Consider the following 15,919-nt stretch of genomic DNA (forward strand, 5'->3'; position numbering starts at 1 on the left):
TATTTAAAGTTAATTTTGTTATATTGTATGTATATTTCTACTCGTTAAGGTATTATGTTTGTGCAGCTCATTTAAATTGTAAGGAATAATTAAGAAATACAGATTAATAATTAGTCTTCTATGATAGTCAAACTTATAGTCATGTTAAGTTTTCCAGGTATATATAGATATATTTCAATTAGGTTATCTTCAAAAATTTAAAAGACCTACAGAATATGGCATTTAAAATGTTTTAAGAACTTTTGATTTTCTGGACATTGAGACAATTCGGCTCCTGGCAACACCAATCTACTACAGAGAAAATAATGGGCACTGAATAAACTCCATTATGGAGTTTGCTTTCTTTGTGGCAAAAGTTAGCCAGTGGGTTAAAAAAGTGCCCTTGTGTCAACTGCTTGGTATGTTGTATAAATTGGACATGAAGGACCAATAGGTGACCACTGAACTTTGCAAGACAAGATGGTCCTTCAGGTTCCTGCTTTGCAGAAGAAACTGCCAGACATTCTACAGGACACAGGAAGAAGAGACTAAGACTCTAGGCTTGTGGGCTAAACATGGATACCAACGTTGTAGTTACTTTGGATGACTGTCCAGGCAGACAGCTGTCTCTGTCATTCTAGATTTTTTGGAAGTTGCTTACAATGCTCTTCCTGTTTATTTCAATAATAGTATACCCTACTGGGGTCTTTGATGTAGTTGAAGGCTAATTATAATTTTCCTTGGTTATGATAAAAGATAAATTAGATATGAAACTTTAGACTCACAAATATAGGATACAATATTTAATTTTGCCAAATACAAATAGACTAGGTATTGTAACTGTAACTGTTGCTTAATAATGTTTGTTATATAGAATTTTACTATGTTAAAGTTAAAACCTTCCTTTTTTGATTAGACAGAAAAGGGGAAATGCTGTGGGATAATGCTTTTGGACATTGGTTCAATAAAATGCTGATTGGCCAGTAGCCAGGCAGGAAGTACAGGCAGGATAAGCAGACAAGGAGAATTCTGGGAAGAGGAAGTCTGAGTCATGAGTCACCAGCCAGACACAGAGAAAGCAAGATAGCAAGGCAGAACTGAGAAAAGGTACCAAGCCATGTGGCTAAACATAGATAAGAATTATGGGTTAATTTAAGTGTAAGAGCTAGTCAGTAATAAGATTAAGCTAATGGCCATACAGTTCATAATTAATACAAGCCTGTGTGTTATTTGGGTATGAACGGCTGTGGACCAGGTGAGACACAGGAAAACTTCCAACTACACTCTAAAAATGACCTTTCTGTAGACACACAAGAAAAATTCTAAGTGATGAAAAAGTTTTAAGGAAATGCTAAGACAAGAATATTTTTCATTATGTGTTATATTTGAAAAATAAAGTCAGCTTCTAAAGATGGTTTCATCAGTGGGAGGAAATCAAGTCATAATATAAGACAAAACCAGAGAAGAAGCTTTTGGAACTCTGTAGTATTTAACAATTACAAAAAGCTTGCACTAGAGGCACATGCTATCATCCCACATGATGAGTTTGGCATTAGCCCGGACTACATCGTAATACCCTGTCCTGAAACAAAAGAAACATCCCTAAAAAATGGGCAGGGACAGAAAGCTCAGTGGTAGACTGCATGCCCAACATCTAACTGTGCACACCCTCAAAATCACAAAGAAGGAAGATTAGCTGTTTTAGGAAACATTAGAGATTCCCTTTTGGAGGTCTAGCATTTTATTCACTTATTTGTGTTTTTGAGGCAGGGTGTCAAGGAAAAGCTAAAGCTAGTCTTGTACTTGCAGTGATCTTCCTGCCTTTGTCTCCATAGTGCTGGAATCCTAGGCATGCACTAACAAGCCTGGGACTGTTGAAAGTCACTCAGGATTGAGACTAGATATTAACTTCCTTTAAGAAGGAAAAAAAGTAAAATGTTCCACTGAAGGGAGCAGTCCTACTTGTTGTTTTTTCTAGAAAATAGTAAGCAGCTGTTAGCAAATGCCCACTATTTACTACTGCATGAATCCCTACTCCAGCAAAATACTATGCTCCATGGGCTGAAGGAGACAAACAGCATGTTTTCTAACAGCAGACTCATCATTTTACCATTAACATGCTCTTCATTAGCTCTGTAATCTGCTCCCTTCAACTTCTGTATCATCCACTGCTCCAAAATAATACAGACTTCCATTTTGGAGTTTTACACACTTTCAGATACGTTCTATACTAAAATAAGCATTTGAGGGTTGAACATCAGACCAGTAAACAGTGGTAAGTACACAGAATACAAATAAAGGTTTATTGTACAAAATTAAGGCTTTAGAATTCACAGTTCACCAAAACTAAAAAAAAAAAATTAGGTGACTCTTTCTGCCAAACTTCATTTTCACTTCCAACCATTAAAATGACTTGACCGAATGTAATCAAAATGAACATTATAAATAATACCAAGTCCTTTAAAACTGGCTATTCCAAATGTTATTTCTTGGCATAGGTAATCTTCATGGCATGGGATGGTGTGATCTTAAACCCTTGCAAAGCATCTCTGGCAGCTCCAGCCTGTCCATCATTTTCAAATTCTACAAATGCAATGTCATGCCTCCCAGGTACCAGGCGAACTTCCTTGAAACCAGGGAACCTAGAAAAAAACAAAAGCAATAAATACAGGCAAATGTATAAATGAATATGTTGAATAACTCGCTACTGTTCTAGGATAACTAATCCGATTCAGTGAAGAATCCCAAGTAGGATTGAAGCACTTGTCATAAAATTTTACCATAAAGGGACTGCAAGAGCCCATGCTAATTCCAATTCTACCATTATGTCAAAAGTGTGTTTCCTGTTTTCCCCATCTATTAGAATAACTCCAAAAGAGGAAATCTAGCTTTTTATTTGCAAGCTTGGAGACAGACTTCAATCCACAATTAGTCCCAGACTAAACCAATGACCTTGTGGAGGAGAACTAGTGCTGTGGGGTGGCAAATGAACTCGGGCCATAGAAGCACTATTTGTCCTGTTTGGAGGCTCCTACAAAGAGATCTGTTTAGTAAAGAACTTACTGATTAAACAGCATAGATAACATCATCTCATTTGTCTCTTCTGGTAAGTTATTAAGGAACAGGATATAGTTTGGAGGGTAATCGGGGACCTATTAGAAACAAAAGGCAAAGTTAGCTTGTGAATATACACAGCGCTGTGAGGTTGTAAGAAACACGAAAACTCTTCTTCAGAGAACTCCACTGGAGCTTATATGGGTTTGTGAAGCCTTAGTACACCAAAACAAATGCTGAAAACAATGGCACCAGAGATACAGATAAGAACATAAGAACAGGGGAAGCCAATATTCAAGGTAGTACACCCCAAATCTGGAAGGTTATGATTCTGTGAAAACAGTATTTAATGAAACACCTGTAGGTCAGTCATAACTGTGGAATTCTGTCATCTGGAACAGAATTCAAAGAGTCTAAAACCTAGAAAAGGCAGCAACATCGACCTCAACTGGTAACTCTACTCAGCTAACACTCCAACATGTGACTCCTGGGCATCACTGTTTACTACCAGAACACCAGAACATTAAAAACTAATACATTACTATTGACAACCACAGCCTGCTGACATTTACTCTGTGTATGTTCCTGTGCATGCATGTGCACTGTAAATGGCATGTACTGCATCTACTTATATAAAACAAACAGAACCAAACAGAATATTAGATATTAAGTCACATGTTTGCTCCCCCATCCTGAGACTACAAGGAGTGTATCAAGGATTTATATCTAAGATTACACTCTGTCTATTTGCTAATTTCATGGACAGAAAAGTTCAAGTGTAAAAACAATTAGTGAACAGTTCAAGATAGAGAATTAAGTGCTGGTATTTGTGAACTGATTACAAGTTCTGAAAGAGTTCAAAGAATAGAAAGAAAGATCATAAGAGCATGCAAAGGGTCAGGTATGCTGACAACTATCTGTAATCCCAGCACCCAGGAGGCTGAGACAAGAGGATTGAGAGTTTTGAAAGTAGCATCAAGACTGTTTTCTCAGTGGGAGTGAAGGGTACTGGGCAGCTCAGTAGAGCACTTGCCTGGCATAGGCTAGGCCTAGGATTCAGTCACAACCAACAAAGGAGAAGAAAAACTCAAAAGCACACAACTCTAATATTATAACTTTCTTGGTGGTACAGAGAAGATGTGGATGTCAGTTTCTGTAATTTAGAATCTACTCAAAGCAGGAAACTTAAAAAAAAAAAAAAAAAAAAAAAAAAGACAATATTTGTGCTGGGGAAGTGGAAGTAAGCTAACTGCAAACACTGTTGCCCCATGTGACTCTGAGAAAGACAAGGTGGTGTGTCAGCCATCTGGGATGGAAATAGTTCCTCACAAAGGCCTCTGACCTTATGGCTATAAAGTCCTGACTGCACCTATCCCAAATAAAAGCCCTTTCTCAGACCTCACACCCTATGCCTTTTTGACCTTGTCACTGATTCATGGGAAACAGGAATCAGGCCAGGTTTTCTTCATCTTAGGCAAATTTAAATATTTTGAAGAGTGAGTTTCTTAAGTGACAGGCAATTATGTCTTGTGAATGGATTCACTTGCTTTTGCAGACATGCACACTATTGTATATTGCCATAATTTTTGTGATCTTAAGGTAAGCACCCCATGGAGGAAAACATTACCTGAGGATTTGGCACTGCGTTTCCTTGAGTATTAGCTGAATTTGGTGTTCCCTACAAAAAAGAAATTGGGATTAAGAAATGGTTAAAAAAAAAAAAGCAACTATAATTTATAACATAAACATAATGTAAAGCAACATTAACTGTAAAAGATCCCTTATTGCATTTTACTTTAAGATCCCTGTCTTCACTATTTATTTACTTAGTGTGTCAATTATTTCCGAAATGTATGTCCTTCAACTCTATAGACCACATCATAAAACCTAACATTTGAACTTTTTTCTTTTTCTTTTCTTTCTTTCTTTCTTTTTTTTTTTTTTTGGAGACAGGGTCTCACTATGTAGGCTCAGCTGTCCTGGAATTTACTATGTAGACCAGGCAACCTGCCTCTGTCTCCCCAGTGCTGGGATTAAAGGCGTGCATCATTACGACTGGCTTTAACATTTAAACTTTAAATGATTGAGAGACCAAACGTGTTGAGAGTTGAGGCAGGAGGGTCATGAGGGTGAACAGACTCCATATAGTCTACAAGAGCTGAGATCTTATATCAAAAAAAATGATGGAAAAAAGCAGTCTTACTTTTTAAAAACAATTTCATATAATCATTGTATGTCAAACAGATTTAAATAATTTTTAACTCAGAAGTAACTACTTTTTTTGGATAATTTCACTTTTATTAGGTTTCAAATTTTGCTTCTTGAATCGTTAAAAGAAGCTCTGAGTAGGATACTCGTGATGAAGAGATTACATATGATTTATAGGGAGAATTTAAGAAAAAACACCAACAGGTACGTTTTAGATAAAGATGTCATTAAACAGTATGTAAATCAGTAAATTTGATTAAAACTGTTTATTGCAAATCTCCATGAGTAAAGGCTGGTATTTTAAATTGTTGCTTAAATACAAACACTAGAGATTTAGAGTTTAATTATTCCAGAGAGTTTCAGGACAGCCAGAGTGGTTACACAGAGAAACCTGATCCACTGTACACATCAACCCGTTCCCGCACCTCCCACTCTACCCCCAATCACACACATGGAATTTTCTGTCTCACCTGGCCAGGCTTTTTGTTTGCAGCTGCTGCAGCCTGTTCCATGGTTTTAGCTTTCTTCTTTTCCTTTTTCTTTTCCTTGTCAGCAAAAGTGCCACGCATTTTAGATATTATGTCAGAATCTGTTTTCGCATATTGAATTCGCTGTTGTAGTTATAGGAAAATAGATTACATTACTTTGTGGAAGGCTGTTTACAACAGTTGTTAACCTTTTCAATCTCAGTACATAAATACACTGCAAACTAATTTTAAACCCATATTTAAGGAATTCATTGAAAGAAATAAGTGGAAATAAGTAGTGGCCTATGATTGACAACCAAGGCACACTATATTCAACTATCTTTATTAAAGGACATATGAAGTTTAGCTGGGAAGCTTAGACCTGTAACCTTAGCTACATTGGAGGCCGTAACAAGAGGCCTGCCTGGGCTATGGAGCAAGTTCAAGGCCAGTCTGAAAACCTTAGTCAGACTCTATTTCAAAACAAAAGGTACACCTGAGTAGGAGAACACTTGCTTATCATGTATGAAGTCCCAAGTTCAATTCCCACCACTATCACAAAACAAACAGAAAGCAACTAGACCAGACTGCATATGGTAAGAACAAGGCTGAAGATGCTACATTCCCTTTTTTTCTTACTTAATAACAACGAAAACTTGTCAATGACCAACAAAAGGATCAATGTGTCAATCAACTGTGGGATATAGCATGGTATTTGTTATTACAGTGACTAAAATACTGAAATCTATAAATGACTTTCCTTTGAATCTATCATTTTCAGAAAATAAATTCAATAAGTTAAATGTTAAAGTGGCTTGAGAGGAAACAGAAAGACAGATATCCGCTGCAATGACCGGGTTTAATTTTTTCTATACCAGACACAGCCAGCAAAATGGTAGGCACCTGAGATCAGTGAGCATTCAAAAACACTGGCCTACACTAGTGTTTTGCCAACTACAGTGTCCAATTCAACAGCCCAGAGAGACTGACACAGAAGTCTAGGAAAGGCTTCATATGCTATGCTTTTTGCGAGCACAAAAAGAATGATGACCAGCTTTGAGGAGTGGGGCTTTAGACAGCCTAAATTTGCCACATGACTAAATTCACCACTGATGAAATGGCCAAATATTTCTGCCAGTGACCTATACAGCTAGGGTATAAATGTCTGAAAGTTGCAATCTCCATTCAATCAAACACATCTCCAGAGCTCAAAGAGTCAACATTTCTCCGATGACATCAAAACACAATAATCCTACAAAGTATTCCTATCCCAAGAATCTGATATCTGAAGAGAAGAAAAGGTATTTTAGAGTAGTGTGGATCAGAAGGCAAGAATTTCTTAAAAGCAAAGCAATTCTCTTCCCCCTCCTTCAGCTAGGAAAGAATACACTGGGGAAGAGGAAAGTGGGCAGCATCCCTCAGAGAGACAGGCTTTGCCTGGCCAGTGTGGACTAGTCTACTGCAGAAGATACCAGAGAGCTCTGCTAACCTTCCCATCATGTTCTAACAGACAAGATGGGCTGAGGCTCAAATTCTACCACTCAGAAGAAGTCAGTTTTCTGAGGTCCCTAACCCTGATCCTAACCTGAACAGATCTTGGGTACCTGACTTCTCTGCCGTTGTTAATACAGTCACCTAAGAAAGCATCTGATGATCTCAACAGCTCTTAACAGGACATAATGCATCCTGTCCAAGGACACTCAGCACAATAGAGATACTGCTAGCTGAGACGCTTTTAGCTTCTAGTCTATAGAGGCCACAAATTCTGCTAAACACTCCAGGGAACAGTAAAAACCCCAAAGTGCCATTACTAAGAAACTCTGGTCCAAATACCCATAAAAATAAATTACAATTCATCTCTTAAAGACAGCAAAGAGCAAGATTTAAGTTTATTCCAAAAGGATCATGACAGAAACCCTCAGGATGGCAGTTCTACTTTACTAAGGTCATTTTGTTCTGAGTTAGAGATTGAAGCAAATTCTGCTCACTGCTGATCTAACCTAAATGCACTTAAATACAAGCAAGGCAGCGTCAAGAGGCTGGAGATCTGGCAGCTCCTCCTAAGCTTCCTCAAGACAGACAGAGAACAGGCCTCTAAAATACCTTCAGTGTAAAATCGGGCCAATGAACATCTTGCATTCATTTTAAAAAATGAGTTGGCAAGGTGAGGCTAGTGCCAAACACAGCAAATGTTTCCTCCTATCTTGTATCCAGTTAACCAGGCACATGCCAACTTGCCATTTCAATTCAGCCAAATTGCCTAAAGAAGTCTTGTGCTCCAAGCAAGAAATCTAGATTATGTAAATTCTTCATATTAAGTAATAGTAACTGACTTTAGGAAACTTCATCTTACTGAAACTCAGGGAAGTGTGATACAGAACAGCGGCTCCTAACGGCTGGTGACAGCTAATACTGCAGTGCTGTGGGATGGTCTGTATGTCAAATGTGTTGATCTGATTGGTTAAAATAAATATAGTGCTGATTGGCCAGTAGCCAGGCAGGAAGGATAGGGTAGGCGGGACAAGGAGGAGAATTCTGGGAGGTGGAAGGCTGGTGGGGAGACATAAGGTACTGGTAAGCCACGAGCCAAGTAGCAAAGTATAGATTAATAGAAATGGGTTAATTTAAGATAGAAGAAGTAGGTAACATGAAGCCTGCCACGGCCATACAGTTTGTAAACAGTGTAAGTTTTTGTGTGTCTACTTGTTTGGGTCTCAGCTTCTATGGGCCTGGCGGGTGAGAGAGATTTGTCCTGACTGTGAGCCAGGCAGGAAAACTCTAACTACAAATGGTGCCCCCCAAAAAGGTTAAGAGATTCTTGTGTCCCAAGTCAGAAGAGCCCTCTGATGTGGGACAGAGAAAAACCAGTATTTTTATTTAAATTAGGTTAATTATAAATGTGATCTCTTTCTAAAGAAAAAAAAAAGGACATATGATATAGATATAATAGGATGAAAGGGTTGATTAATGAACTTACTTTTAAAGAACAACTTGTTTAAAATGTCTTACATTGGTATAGATTTTAGTCTATTGACACAAACTTAAAGTTAATTTTAATTTTGTTATTCTGTATATATATTTCTACTCTCGTTTGAGGTATTATGTTTATGCAACTCATTTGGATTGTAATGGATAATTAAGAAATACAGATCAATTAGTCTTCTATGATAGTTAAACTTATAGTTATGTTAAGTTTTCTAGGTATGCATAGATATATTTCAGATAGACAAGTAATCTTCAAACACTTCAAAGGTCTACAGAATATGGCATTTAAAATAATTTTAAAATTTAGACTTTCTGGACAGTGAGACATATCTGCTCCTGGCAGCACTGATTTACTTCAGAGAGGAGGACGGGCACTGAAGACACTTCATATGGAGTTTATCTTCACCTTGGCAAAAATAGCCATTTGGGCAAGAAACTGTTTTTGCCTGTAGTGCTTGATCAACTGGACATGCAGGACCCTTAGGAAGATGACCACTAAATTTTGCTTGACAAAATGGTCTTTCAGGTTCCTGCTTCTCAGAGGAAACTGCCAGACATTCTACAGGACACTGAGAGAAGTGACTGCCCAGGCTGCCAGCTGTCTGGCTACCCTGCAAGACTCCTGAAAGTTGCTTGCATCCTTCTCCCAGTTCTCAGGTAATATTACATTCTTCTGAGGTCTTTGATATGGTTGAAGACTAGATAGTTATAATTTCCTCAGTTATGATAAAAGATAAGTCAGATATAAAACTTTAGACTCACAAATATAAGATAGATAGGATATCTTCTTTAATATTGTAACTATAATTCTTGCTTGATAATTGTTTTGTTATCTGAAATTTTACTATATAAAAGTTAAAACCTTGCTTTTTGAAAAAAAAGAAAAGGGGAAGTGCTGTGGGATGTTCTGTATGTCAAATGAGTTGTTCTGATTGGTTAAAATAAATAAAGTGCTGATTGGCCAGTAGCCAGGCAGGAAGGATAGAGTAGGCGGGACAAGGAGAAGGAGAATTCTGGAAAGTGAAGGCTGGGGCAGAGATATATGGCCAGCCGCCACCATGACAAGAAAGAGATAAGGTAATGGTAAGCCATGCGCCACGTGGCAAAGTATAGATTAATAGAAATGGGTAAATATAAGAGTAAAAGCTAGACAATGGTAGGCCTGAGCTAATGGCCAAGCAGTTTAAATAATATGAATGTCTGTGTGTTTATTTTACAAATGGGTTGTTGGACTAACAGGGCTTGGTGGCACCTGGAGAGCAGCTCTCCAACTACACTGTAGGGCTGGCTGGAGCAGTCACACCCATTCACCTGGTTTCACTGCTTTGTCTAAGTAAAGAGCTACAACAGAGGAGCAGCTGGCTAGCGAGGCCTGCAATCTTACTACCTAACCTATTGGAAAAATGTGTTCCCTCCTAGCATATGAAAAGCATGATAATCTTAAAGGTTTAATTAGTGTCTGAGCACTGACGCTACCACCGGCTATAGGACTATATCTTATACGAACAAGATTAGCTCATGTCCAGTCCTTCTCTGTGGTAATATATTTGTGCTGAAATGTGGTATTTTATTCATATATTAACAAATAAAGTTTGCCTGGAGATCAGAGGAAATAGCAAACGTTTTAAGTAAACACCAAAGTCAGGCAGTGGTAGCACACGCCCTTAATCCCTGATCACTTGGCAAGCAGGGTATCTGCGTGTTCAAGGCCACACTAGGGAACAGAGCCAAGTGTGCTGACACATGCCTTTAATCCCAATACCAACCATAGAGACCTGGAGGTCTGTACAGACAGGCAGTGACAAGAAAGTGAGGTAGCTGGGCTAAGAGCCAATAAGAGGACAGAACAGCAAGGGTAGACAGGAAGTTGTGGCATTTTGGAAGCTGCAGAACTGGTGAGGCAAGGTTGGTTGGTGGCTCTATTTCCCTGATCTCTAAGGCTTTTACCCCTATATTTGGGTCCATGTTTTTTATTTAACAAGACCACTTAGAAATTCGGCTACATTTCTCCATGATAGGCAGGGGCCAGACCATCAGTGTGTACTTACATATAGTCTTTAGGTCAAATCTAGATCATGACCTATTTTTGTACAGATTATGAGTTAACAATTATTTTAACACAATTTTAAAAGGTCCAAAACACATAAACAGGACAAAATAGGTATCAAAAACTTTATGTGGTCAGCAAAGCTTTTAATGTCTATTTAGTTCTTCAGAGTTTCTGCTGATCTCTGGATTAAACTGATGATTCACCTTGCTCATACTTTAGTGGCGGTACAAATAAATAGAGATGCAGAATCTGCTAATGGCAGAACACGAATGAAGATTCAGATCCTCTAAGCCACAGGCCTTGGCTCTCCAAGACTTCTTTATATGACTTCCCAATCCCAGCAGAAAGGCAGCATGAGTCTACAGTCAGGGTACAACAGTGTATGTACTTCAGACTCAAGATTTTTCCAATCCACTATCACCCAGTCTTACACCCATGGGCCTCCTAAATGAGTTCCATACAGGCCTTTTGGACCACCCCTTCCTGCATGGTTATTTGAGACAGAGTTTCATGCAGCCTGGGATATCCTTGAACTTCTGACCCTCCTGCCTCCACTCCCAAGAGCTGAGAATCCATGCATGTACCACCTACCTTAATTTATAATGTTTGAAAAAAATCTTGTCTGTGTTGCCATCCTATTTTTCAGTGATGTACATTATAATATATTTTAGTTTTGCTTATTTTAACTGGAATAAATTAATAATTAATTCAGCTCTAGTAGTGCATTTTTATAAAAATATTTATATAAGCCATCTGAGGTAGTGCACACCTATCATCCCAGCACTTAGGGGGTAGAGTCAGGAGAATTAAGCATTGTCTACATAACAAGTTTAAAGATAGCCTAGGTTACCAGAGACCTTGTCTCAAAACAAACAAAATACCTATGTGTTAAAAAAAAATTTTCTCTAAACAAACAATCAGAAAGCAATAGCCTAACATCAAGTCCATGCTTAAAAACCTACTATAGCACTCAGTAATAGTAATTAAAGCAGAAATAGGATTAGCTCACCATTGGTTTACCATAAAATGGAAATCCTTGTAACTGTCTCAGAGCATTTGTGGATGAGCCCAGTTCCTTAAATATAACAAAAGCCTGACCCCTCATCTTCATGGTCTTTAAAGCCACAATATCTACCACGTGTCCAAACTGAGAAAACAGGGCATACAAGGATCTCTTCAACTCTGTGCAAATAAGAAGGAAAACAATTTGTGAATGTAACAATGACTAAGTTCTTCACAAAATAACAATACAACAACCACCTCTATCATTCACTTATTTATAGTAATTTGAAAAAAGAAACACACCACACTATTCTCATTAGCTACCTAATTTAAAGTTATTGAAACCATTTATGAGTTAAAACAATTCAAAGCATTTGAATCCCTGTATATTCTTACACGAAAAAACCCTGAAGTTGTGTCAAATGGGATAAACCATTGTAGAGCATTAGGAAAGAAGACTAGATGAGACATTAAGACACATTCTCAAGACACAGGTGAATAAACACATTTTAGTTGTAAACAAGTATTTTTAAAAGAACATACCTTCCTTTTTAATTTTATCATTCATATTGTTGATATAAATGGTGTGATTTGGTCTGATATCCATGTTTGGATAAAACCTTTCAAATAGCCTAAAAGAAAGCCATAATCCATTATTAGCAAGGAGGGCTAAACCATACAGGTGTATGATACAAAAGACAAAAGGCAAGAACCATTAGTGTTAAATTATTTTTCCACTCCAGATGTCAGAAAATGTCAGCTGACACTAGACAATAATTTCTCCCTAGCCACTACTGGGGATTTTTAGACAAATGGAAAATAGTTCTCAAGATCAAAACTGGTAGAACATCAATACATAGGCAGATTCAGAAACATTTTATTTAAGGTACTACTTTTTCTAGTCCTCCACCCCCATAAATGATACTGTCTTTCCATCTACATAATGAAGTAACTTTTTGTTGTTGCTGTTTTGTTTGTTTTTCAAAACCGTGTTTCTCTTTGTAGCTTTGCGCCTTTCCTGGATCTCCCTCTGTAGACCAGGCTGGACTCAAACTCACAGAGATCTGCCTAGCTCTGCCTCCCAAGTGCTGGGATTAAAGGCGTGTGCCACCATTGCCTGGCATGAAATAACTTTTTAAAAGTATGTTTACTACACATGGGGATTTAGTTCAGTGGTAGAGCACTTGCTAGAGCGCAAGGCCCTGGGTTTGGTCCTCAGATCCGGGGAAAAAAAAGAAAAAAAAAGTATATTTACCAATTCTTTGAGAATGTCATACAATATATTTTGATCATATTCACTGGAAAATTTTTTTCAGTGAAGTGATTTAAATATCTATGTAAGAAAGTAGTAAACATACATCTAGTTTTAAAAAATCATTGTAGGCTGGGCGGTGGTGGCACTTGGCTTTAATCCCAGCACTTGGGAAGCAGAGCCAAGTGGATCTCTGTGAGTTCAAGGCCAGCCTGGTCTACAGAGCGGGATCCAGGTCAGGCACCAAAACTACATAGAGAAACCTTGTCTCGAAAAAACAAAACAAAATTGTAATAGAACAATAATAAAATTGTGCACTCACAAACCTATTTATTTAAACAGTATTATTATCATCATTATTATTATTTTGATGTGTGTGTGTTCTATAAACAACCTTTGACAGCCAGGTTCTCTTCTCTCACCATGTAAGTCTCAAGGGGCCCAACTCAAAGTGTTCAAGGTTGGCAAAAAGTGCCTTTACCTGCTGAGATATCACGACAGCCCTCAAATGTATTTCTTAATTTATATACACCTTAATATATATATCACCTCCAAGGCTGACTTTGGGATTCCCTCTCACAGATTTGAAAAGAATGATACTCTCAGAAAACAATTTAGAAGACAGTTAAGAGCTCAGATTCTGGCACCAATGAGATCCCGATTTAAATCCTGTTTATGCTTTTACAATCAGCTTCGCTCAGGGGCAAGTTCCTTGGCATCTCAGGTTCTCAGCTACACACTGGGGATAGTAACAGCACCTACAAAGTGGAGCCCAGAAGACTAAATGAGACGCATATCTAACGGTCTGCATCAGTTTGCATCTAAAGTTCATTACGGTTTTTACAAGCTAAAGGGTCAACATGCTGTGCTGACTATCACGGGATGACTTACAAGGACCTGTACTACGCAGGCAACAGACAACAGGAACCTGGAGAAGGGCTGGGGTCTTAGGGAAGAGAGGGGCCGGAGCAGAAGTTCCTGCGGGCTGAAAGAGCGCAAGGGCACCCGAAATGCCCTCCACACATCCAAAAGGCTGCTAAGGGGCGGGGGGCGCTGAGTGTTCCGCGAACCGTAAATGCCCCCAAGCAAACAACGGGCCAATCTTTACCCTAGAGCTAATTCGTACGCGCCAGCTTGAGCCTCTTCACACACCGGTCAATCTGCTCAACAGGCGGACCCCACGGGCGTGAAAAACCCCAATCACCCCGCTGAGAACAGGATACGGCACTGGGCCTCGACCCGCCCAGTGCCTCGACCCGCCGCAACGCGGGTCGCCGCCCCTGCCTCCCCTACGTCGCACCCTCCATCGAGCCGGAGATCGTGCAGCCGACGACACCTTCGCCCTTGCAGGCTCGGTTCCGACTGGGAGGATCCGGCCAAGCCCCGAGACCACCCACGGCTAGGAAGAGCCCCGACTAACCCACCTGAAACCCGCGCCGTCCCGCTTGAAGCCAAAACCGGAAGCTCTGCCTGGCGCCGGAAGAGCGCGGCTACACTCCTCAATCGAACGCAGATAAGTCGACGAGCCGAGCACCGAGTCAATCGATGTCTCGGGCTCGGGCGGACTGCGCCAGAATCTTTCTGCGCATGCGTATCCCTGAAGGCTGGGGAGGAAGGTTACTGTGGAAAGGGGAGGAACAGGATGGGATCAAATTAGGATCCAAGGGCTAACAAGGGTGAACAGGAGAGAAGGGAAGGGAAGGGAATCTGTTTCTCCTACCGCGATTTTGAGACTTCCTAGCTTTATGATAGGGTACAATTCTACAGGAGCAGTCCTTCAGCCTGTCTCTAAGGGCAGGTGGGCAAACTTTTCAATGGGTTCTGGTCAACGTGGCTTAACACCAAATTTAGAATGGCCATTGTCAGTTCCTGAATTCAATCTCAGATTCTGGGAGTCTGAAAGAACACTCCAGCCCTGTGCAGAGTACATCTAAATGCAGCCCTGGCTTCCACCCAGAGCAAAGAGAATTAGTGTTTGCTGGTTCTCTCACCACACTGCAGGACTACACAATCAACCTAAATTTAAGATTAAACTCCAGAAACCGTTAGCTTCCCCCGACCCTCCCACTGTCTCCTTTCCTCACAAAATGCCTGGATTTTTCTAGGCTAAAGATTGGGGTAGGGACCAAATTGGTTGATTTCATCATCTTGAGGTTTCTATTTTTTAAAAATCACCGAAGTTGCACCATAAAAATAGTCTTCTCTGTTCACTGAAGTAATTAGAAGAATGACTGATAATCAATATGCATTGGATGAATGAATGAAGTCTCAGGGAAGTTAGGCTACAATAAAACACGGATAATTTCTAGTGAAGATCCTATACATAGGAAATGATGTTAACAAGCACAGAAAAGTGTTAATTATATAAATATAGAAATAAGTGTGTTGTGTAAAAAGAATATTGAGTATATTCTTAAAAAAAAGAACATCAAGTAAATATAAAAATAATTTCTAAGAACAACAAGGTGCCCTACCCATTAACACGCACATCTGAGCAGCTAATTAACTGCTTGGTGATAATAAGAGCAGCTCAAATGCTTTTTCTGAAATAAGCTATAATCTGACGTTGTTATATAAATTGATCTGGCCAATAGTTCACAGCTGTTTTATAAAAGAAAATTTACAAGCACTCAAAGACATTCCACCTGAGAAGAAAATAGCCCAGAAAAAAAGAGATCAAAGACACCACACACTATTAACAATTGAATCGCAACTACTGTACGTTTTACAGTGCATGGAGGAAATTGTCCAATGACAAGTTAGTGGCAATGATTCACAAGATTTTTTTTCAGCTTCATCTATAAAGAGCCAGCACATTTTCATGAGCAATCACTCTGAGCTTTTCTGAATGGCTCTTTGATGGTTTCCTAAATAACCGAAAACTAAGAGTTGAAATTGGGTCTGGTAGGGAATGAAGGGGAA

The 15,919-nt window shown here is 39.1% G+C and overlaps 1 protein-coding gene across 3 annotated transcripts; it reads right to left on the reverse strand.

The window, feature by feature from the left end:
* Positions 1-1,342: 1,342 nt before the first annotated feature.
* On the reverse strand, positions 1,343-14,471 carry Snrpb2 (small nuclear ribonucleoprotein polypeptide B2). Of its 3 annotated transcripts, none has more exons than XM_036186533.1 (7): positions 14,422-14,471; positions 12,289-12,377; positions 11,753-11,925; positions 5,712-5,852; positions 4,661-4,711; positions 3,043-3,131; positions 1,343-2,621 (listed from the first exon to the last, which is right to left on the reverse strand). In XM_036186533.1, the coding sequence occupies exons 2-7, from the start codon at positions 12,350-12,352 to the stop codon at positions 2,462-2,464; spliced, it is 678 nt and encodes a 225-aa protein (XP_036042426.1). In that variant the 5' UTR covers positions 12,353-12,377; positions 14,422-14,471; the 3' UTR covers positions 1,343-2,461. The 3 variants fall into 3 exon arrangements, with proteins under 3 accessions (XP_036042426.1, XP_036042427.1, XP_036042428.1); XM_036186534.1 differs by having other exon boundaries at positions 14,418-14,465; XM_036186535.1 differs by lacking the exon at positions 14,422-14,471 and adding an exon at positions 13,547-13,721.
* Positions 14,472-15,919: the final 1,448 nt, after the last annotated feature.

Source organism: Onychomys torridus, chromosome 4 (genome assembly GCF_903995425.1).
Source record: "Onychomys torridus chromosome 4, mOncTor1.1, whole genome shotgun sequence".
NCBI classification, from domain to species: Eukaryota; Metazoa; Chordata; class Mammalia; order Rodentia; family Cricetidae; genus Onychomys; species Onychomys torridus.